This window comes from Seriola lalandi, unplaced genomic scaffold (genome assembly GCF_002814215.2).
Source record: "Seriola lalandi dorsalis isolate HSWRI2012SDOR001 ecotype SW California unplaced genomic scaffold, Sedor1 jcf7180002054553, whole genome shotgun sequence".
NCBI classification, from domain to species: Eukaryota; Metazoa; Chordata; class Actinopteri; order Carangiformes; family Carangidae; genus Seriola; species Seriola lalandi.
The window spans coordinates 575,438-584,090 of NW_019525106.1; the positions used below are offsets into that span (position 1 = coordinate 575,438).

At 43.8% G+C, this 8,653-nt stretch overlaps 1 protein-coding gene across 1 annotated transcript in view; it reads right to left on the reverse strand.

Moving 5' to 3' along the window:
- Window positions 1-6,339, reverse strand: part of LOC111661854 (neural-cadherin-like) — a 79,930-nt gene extending 73,591 nt beyond the window's left edge. Inside the window, exon 1 of the mRNA XM_023415539.2 lies at window positions 5,520-6,339. Coding sequence (XP_023271307.2) covers window positions 5,520-6,339 — 820 coding nt within the window. The remainder of the gene's footprint in view (window positions 1-5,519) is intronic.
- Window positions 6,340-8,653: the final 2,314 nt, after the last annotated feature.

Consider the following 8,653-nt stretch of genomic DNA (forward strand, 5'->3'; position numbering starts at 1 on the left):
TAATGCAGTTCCATATTATACCTTTAAGTCAAGTCAGTTTCTAGTGCCTAATAATGACGTGTTGTTTTGAAGGAAAGCTACGAAGAGCATATTGTGTCTTTTACTTTGAAAGACTTATTGGAGAACACCTGGCCTCATGTTACCTTATATGAAAATGATCCCCGTTAGTTTCAGTTAGGTAAAAACAGAGCACTGGTATCGGATCAATACTCAGGATCGGCAGGTAACCGAATAAGGTATCAGAATCAGAAGAAAGAGAAGAGTCAGATAGGTACATCCCTATCTGCTACTATATAACACACACAATATCTTTTGCTTTCTCCCTTCATACCACAGGCGAGGTCATACTTCTCATTTTCCCACTATTTGTCCCCCAACAGTCTTCCAACAATACTAGCGCACACTGCCCTTTTCACAGTTGTACAGTACTATATTTTTTTCCCACCCCTCTGTGCCCTGTAACCATCCACTCTGCACTGCAGGCTGGAGTACATACACACCTCATTCCCTTCCCACCACCCCAATAGTTTCTCACTTCTGCCCTCTAACCATCTGACAATTATGTTTCACCAAGCTGACCTCTCATCAGCAGTATACAACTCCCTGCCTCTGATCTGGATGCCTTTCACTTGTCTTGAGTAAAGCTCATAGGCACGCAGGAAAAAGCAATCTCACAAACTGGCACACTTTTACACACTCCTTCCATCTTTTTCTGCCCCCATCCTTCCCTGTGTTTCTCATTCCTCCTCCGGGTTCTTACCTTTGCCATAACCTTCTTGATCTTGACCATGCCCCCAGCAACACAGCTTGTTCTGACCTTTCTGTGCCCCTGATAGCACAGTCTTGTAACCACTTTGAATATCTCTTCTGCATGTACAAGAGATCCACTTTCCTTCATATCCTTGCTCTTGTTATCTGTGCTTAAAACCATCTCTAAAAAAAAAACTGTGCTCTCCCCTTCCCTCCTACATGGCATCAGATACATGCTAGGACTGTAGACAAGAGAGGACTGCAGGGATGTTGCATAGACACATCCATTTGATATCTGGGAGACCACAGAGCAGAAATCAAATGCTGCAGGCATGTTACAGCTTCGCAGCATGTCGTCACATGCAACAAATCTGAGAATCTCTGCTGCAGGGAATCGGGATAATGAAAGGACAATCATAACATTTAACACATGCACAGAGTGATACACAAACAAATTTACACAATTAGACGTGTGCATGGAAAATCAAAAAAACTCATGCATATGCACATGAAATCACACACATCCTCACAATCACATAAAAAACATTATCACCGCGGGCGTATTTTTTTACTACATTGAATAAATGCAGACAGCTTTTTGTGAAATTGTTTTCTACTTAAACAAACATCCCCCACAGTCACAAATTACAAACAAAAATGAGATCGGGTCTCTTCTCAATTCATTTCACATCACAAGGGGAATATGCAAATATTGGGAAGGGGTGGAGCGGTGGGGGGGTGGGAAAGGGGAAATTGGATTAAAGACAGCATGAGGCCAGATGCTGACTATGAGACAGACAGGAAGGGGGAAGAGGACAGAGAGAGAGCGGGAGAAGGTTCCCCCCGACAAAACAGGTTGAGAAGAGGTGATTACCACAAGCTGAATGCCACCCTGCCCACATATACCTAAAGGAGAGGGCGAAACCACTCCAATATCCCCCACTCCAACTCACAAAGGACTGCACCACTTGTTCAATACTCCTCCTAACCCGTCAAATACCATTAACAGATTCCTACTCAAGTGCAAAGAAAAGGATTCTTTGGGAGGGACAACCAAAAGCAGAAATTCCCCACCAATACAAATCTAAACTGACGTCCTCTGTGGACCAGCAAAAATCCTTTACAGGAAGAGCTGTAGAGGTCCCTCACTCCCTCTCCTCAAAACAACACCACATAACTGTGAGTCATGAGTCATGGCCTACTTCCATTGCTTTTTACCTTCTTTTTTTTTTCTTGTACTGCTGGTTTGATACACAGAGGCTATGTCAGAAAAATATCACTTCATTGTTTTCTCTGGGGATTGTTGGTGTTCTGAATAGAGTTTAGAAGGTAAATATTTCTCCAGCATTAGCAGGGGATCTAGTCAAGGATAAAGAAGGAATGCTTTCATGGCGCCCTGAGCAAGAACAGACTCCTTAGACAAACAAGGTGATACTACTGTGTACTAAATCTGATGCATCAGAGTGGGAGGAACAGTGTCAAAGCTTGTCAGGGGTCCTGAAATCCTCTTTATGTACATTCACTAAAGTCCTAATTAGATCCCAAAACCCCCCAAAAACCTCTTATTATGATCTCTGAAAAAGTACAGCTATCTAAAAATAATGCTCCATACTGTAAATATTCTCAGATAAAGAGTTACACAACCTAATTTCCCTATCAAGTTAAAGAAAGTTTTGACTAAAGTATAATTAAACGAAAAGAAATTAAGTGAAATGTTTGTTTTGCTTTTGCAAAAGAGAAAGTAATTCCTAACTTTGGGGGTGAAATTAAAAAGTAAGTGGTGAAATGAATCACAGTGCCATGAAAGTAATATGCGATATAATATTACCTCAGTAATGAGCAAGAGTAAAGAATACGTGCATACTGGTTAAACAATGAAACTGTTTCCATTGAGCAGTCAGATGTGAGAATATGTTGCATGATTACATTAACTGATCAATTTCTGCTGAAAATGCCAATCACACCGCTGACTAATTATTTCAGATGTGGTTATCAGCAGGGGCTGATATGAGAGCTATGGTAAATTATTTTAATTATATTCATAACTACGAGGAGCAAACACATTGCGGTCCATGTAGGCCTGTCTCTTTATTGCATGGAGGACAAACTGCGCAATTCCTGAGTCAAATCTGTGCATAATACTGTGGCACTCCACTCCCTGCCCTAATAGTAAAACATTTTGATGGCACATACTTGGCTAATTATAGCATTATTATTCAACATTTATTCCAAACAAAAATCTTTTATCGTTGTTTTTGATCAATACAACAGACAACAAAGACAGCTCAGTGTTCAAACATGTCACGTCTAAGAGCCATGGGGGGACAGAGGATGAGTTTTTAGTAAGCACATTTTCTTTCAGGTAAGTATGTCAATGAGGATAGACCCCATACTGAGAGTAATCCAGGACTGCTGTTCCATCTCCCCCTTATCTGCAGTGTGCCAGAATAATTTATCTAAGATATCTAAGTGTCAAACTAGACTTTTTAATCACCATTTGAACAGCACAAATAACAGCTCTAATCATAACACTGTACCCACAGCAAACATATTAACATAAGAAAGCCTTGCACCAGTGTGATTAGCATTTCATGCACACATTAACCAGTTAATGAACACATTCACCACACATTTAGTAAATCTGCATTAACCAGTAACCACATGGACTTTTTTCCCCCTTCACACATACTGTAATGAACATGTGTGTTCTTGGAATTATACTGGCGAACAAACAGTATGTAGTTATGCAGAAAACCAATCACTAATGTACACATTTACATGTAGGCTATAGGAGATGCCTGTATGGTGATAATGCTAATAGTCGTAGTAGTAGTAGTTGCATCAGAGGCTAGACTTTCATCTGTTTTGGTACCTTAGTGTTAGAATGAAATGACAGGCTCGGAGAGCACAAGGTGTGGATAAAATGAAAGGAAACTCGACGGCTGAATGGAATCCCGACAATGATGCTGCAATAAGAACTACCTGCACTATTACAAAGGTACAGGTGGTACTATACCTTTGTCACTGCCTTGTTTTTTTCAACTGTTGCACTGGTTTTTGAGGCCTTGCCTTGTCATGCTGTTGCATGCTATCATTTGGTCCACCCATATATGTGAATAATATAGTAAATATTTTTAAGGTTATCACTAAATGCTGCTGACTAGACTATTCTTTGAACTGCTGCCAGACTGTTGCCTGACAGTGCTTTCTGTTTGACATTCAGCAGGTGACTGTCAGCACCACGGACAGCTCTGTGCTACAGCGAGTTCACCATGGTGAAATAAGCGGAGACGATGCAACACATGGGGCCTTATTAAAACTGTTGTTCTTGTACCTGGGGTCAATTTTCATATGACCACGCAGTCTCACACTTGCATACAAACAAACACCCACAAGGGCAGATGCACACCTACAAAGCAGCTCACTCATCCTGTCTCTTTCTCTCGTGTATCTGTGAGCTCGCTCCTTTATCTGTGAGACAGACCACAAATTTATTGCAACACCCAAGCAAACCCACATGCAACGGTAGGAAGCAAATTCACATGGGAGATTAGCATAAATCTCTAAAAATTCTTTTAAAAAAAAAAGGATTGGGAATGAGACAAGCAGAAGAAAGGCCTGTCCTCCCAGACTTCCGTCAGGATTCTGTCTGGAAAGCTGTAGTCACAGGATAAAGGACATGCCATGCCTTTGATCAGGAGAGGAGAGTTTTGCAGGTGAGAGAGGTAAAATGGAGGAAGGTATCTGAATATCTGTCAGGCTAGAGCGGCTTATTTCTGTTACGCATCTGTGGGAAAAAGAAAAAAAAAAAAAGCCGTCAGAATTCTGACTATTTTTGCTCTCTCTGAAAAACCTCCAGACACTCCTTTACAAGAATGTGTCCCAATCAGGCATGCAATTACAATCTAGAACATGCTGTGCAATGTAACAGCAGTACGCAATTCAAATGAAAACAGTGCACACTGTTTCCTGCACACCGTGCAGCTCAATTACAAAGCAAATCATTTGGATTCCTTGCTTTTGTTTTTGTTTTTTCCCCTCTTGTTTTTAAGCTTGAATTCGAACTTTTGGAGGAGCGAAACAGAACTTTAACAACTGACAGGATTCACCTTTCCTCCCAGATTTTCAGAGGATGCCTGAATGTGGCAGTGCTACTTCAAATCCCTGGGACTAGAGAGTGAATAAGAGGAGGATTAGAGGGGTAATGCCAAACGATGAGAGAGACCGGGTCGGTGTGGATTGCCACTCTGCAAGGATTAGCTCTGAAAACAACTTCACAGTCACAAACTATGTCAATCAAGGACATAATTCAACCACTTCACAAAGACCCTTAAACATAAACTCATGTGCTCCCTGCTTCAAACGAGCGTCTAATGTTCGATCACAATTCAAACATCTCATGCATATCATAATAAATTTACCAAATATCAGTGTACATGAAAAATCTCCACACTGAAGGTGTCATGATTGGGAGGATATTTCAGGTATGTGGATGGCTTGATGATAATGAGGCACACCTGTGGAGTAAGCCTATGGTGCAGATACACTGACACCACTGTATGGATGTGATGGACATGTCAGGCCTGTTGGGGGGCTCCACTGATGAAGGGTGAGGTGTCCAGATGGCGGCACAATTTACCATGTGCACATAATGCGCAGCCTTCCTTTTAAATAGGGCATGATCACCACAATGCAAATAATTCCCGGGGAAAGCAGGGGAGTGCATTACCCAACTTAAGTGCGGATTAATGGAGGAATATTCTACACACCTCGTTTATCCTGAATCTTAACAGTGAGCTCCACGAAGGGCTCTGTCTCCCTATCCAGCCTCCTGGTTATCGTGATATCTCCACTGTCGCGCCCCACGGTGACCGGAGAGGTCTCTGACTCCGGGTAGATCAACTCATAGGCGGCTGACTGAAACCTGGTGGGACTCAGGCTCGTTATGACCGAGCCAATACTGGCATCTTCAGACACGTTGAGGGAAATCACGGTGCCAGGGTCAAGTAATGCCCTCGGCGACCGCCCTGCCCTTCCTGAGCGCGCTAATTCAGCAGAACGCGTCGCCCATCTCTGTGGAGCAATAGTAACCACTACAGCTTTACTGGTCAGAGGGGGCCAGCCGTGGTCTCTGGCAAAAACGCAGAATTTGACTTTCGAGGGGAGCCCCAGGATGGAGTCAACCAGCAAAACTTCGCCTGTTTTCGGGACAACATAGAAACTGCCATTTTTGGGGACAGAAATGAATGTCAACTCTGCGTTCTTGCCGCTGTCTGCGTCCACAGCCTCCAGCCTGTACACCACACTACGGAGAGCAGTGGTGTCGTCTAAAGTTATGTGAAGGGTGTCTGCACTGCGAAAAGTCGGTTCGTGGTCGTTGGTGTCCAAAACATCCACTTTTACCGACGCAACCTCGGAGACGACAGATTCCGATACGCAGGTCTGGCAGCACAGACCCACGCTCAGCAGGTATTCTGAGCGAGCCTCTCTGTCTAAAACCCGGGAAGTTTTTAATAATATGTTTCCTCGTTTGTGGTGGGCGAAGGCGCGGAAATCTTCGCTGCCGTTCCCATACAGTTTGAAGTGCATTCCGGAGACTGGACACCATTTTTGCGCGTTGATGCGCCTCACCGGAATGCTTAGTCCGTTCACTTTAGAAGCCGTTGGCGAGTTTTCAAAAACATGCCCGTGAAAGAAAGGCAGTCGCGCCTGTGTTTGATATCCAGCAGCCGCCGTCAGAAAGCAGCTTAACAAAACACCCCAAATCATGTTGGTGGCCAAGTTATGTACCTCCAAGCGACTCAGGGTGGTTGGTAGAAAATCATTAAAAAGGAAAAGAGAAACACTTGAGAAACATTTCCCTCATAGTTATCCACGATATGATCCTTCCTGGAGACCCCTCTGAACTTCAGGCTTTTTCATCCTGGGAGATCCGTCTCGTGGCTCCAGGTAACACGGCTGTGTGAGCGCAGTCAACAGCGCTGCAGGCAGTCGGCTGTGTTCGTACCCAGCGTTCAGCACCAGAGCACCGGACAGCGCCAAGCGCGGGGGCGTGGCGGCGCACAGGGACGGAAACTCCTCGGTGAACCCCACCCTGTGTGATGGTCAGGAGGGTGCCCGCCTCAAACCTCTCTACACTGGCTGAGCCTGTGCACACGCAGCTAGAGCTCTCCCAGCTGCATGACACAGTCTGCTACAAATCCGCTCTGAGCGTAAAGAAGTGTTGATAGAGAGAAAACCGCTCATCCTACTGGTCCAGAGAAGGTCGAGTGAACACATATGCTCCTTTTCCAAGTGACGCTGTCTGGAAACCAACCAATAAAGTCTCTCTGAAAGTAATGGCTCAAATGAAGCAGCTAGAGCTGCCTTGCTCAAGAACACTTTTGCAGCCGTTGTTGTTGAAAGAGGACTTACTCATGCACTGCACTCACCTTCTCCCTGTGTAGCTATCTTAGGAACTGAACTCACCACCCTCTGGTCTTCTCTAAACTTCAGGTCACACTTGCTATAATGCACTGCATTTCTTCAATCACATGTTCACACAACCATGATTCATTTGTAGCTTGAAGAAAAAACTGTAAAATCCATCAATATAAATGCAAATGCTGGGATCTGGGCCGCTAAACTGTGTAAACATGATGGTTTAAGACAGCCTACACTGAGTAGCTCCGTGTGTCTTTGCAGTCAGTGTTATATGCACACCAGAGTTCAAATTAACATTGTCACCCTGACTGCTCTTCCTCTCCCTTCCCACTCTGCTAGCGTGCCAAATACCCAGAGCACTCTAAACCTAATCTGTAGGTGGCTACTGCTAATTCCCACAGACTGCACACTTCCAATTCCCCTCACTCCTCTTTACGTGACAAGTCAGAAGACTAAATATTACATGGACTTGAGGGCTCTGAACTGTCAAAAAGATAAGGAAATAATGGCCTAGAGAGCACGGCTGTGTGCTCTATTGAGTTTCTCTCCCATGTCATGTCAACCTTTACTTTAGATGTGCATGGATCAATATTCATAAGCATTGGGGATGCAATGTTATGCATTGTATGTAATACAGTGCCATGCAATGTTCCTCTGCTCATACACACTGTGGACTACATTTTTATTCAGTTTGAAAATTCATCAAAGCTCACGTTGAAAGATCCTTATCAATTTGAAACCACTATCCATCACTGCAATTTTAGACGAAACCCCTCTCTGCAGTAAACTGTTCTTTTCAGGCAATAACTGGTAACTGGCTGTGAGTCCCCAGACAATTTTGAATCTCAGCCTGCAGCTGGAGGACAAAACTCATACTGGTTGATCAGTGCATTCTTTTTACGTGGCACAAGCTGTGGGCTGTGTCACTAGGACACATGAGCCACCCCACACTCACTGGTGTTTTTACAATATCTGACCTTAGGAGGGAGAAGCATTTCAAAAATATGTGCACAAAAATAGCCTCAGACCAAAATATGACAGGAGTCTGTTGATGGGAAATGACCTCATGTAGCATCACTGGTACTGTCATTAAGGTGAAATTGTGAAATCTAAAATAGACACTGTCTGAACTGTCTGAGAGGTCCCCCGTGCTCTGTTCTGCTCTGTAACTTCGCTTTGAACTTCCTAAGTGCTTCATGAATGCAAATCAAATCCTGTCTTTTATCATGTTGTCTCACATGGTGAAATTCACTGTGACTGCCAGCATGGGAGATAGCTGTAGCAAAGGCTAATTCAATCACGGGGCCAGGCCAGAGTGTGAGGGATAGTTTACTTGAGGGTTGCAGCAGTTATCTACTGAGATGAAACGCCAACACACACCACAACAAAAAACAACAAAGCTGTAATGAATTAAAAAAAACGGTCTCATCATCCCTCTTCTCCAACAGATAACTGAGAGCTGCAGGGCATTTAAGGAAAA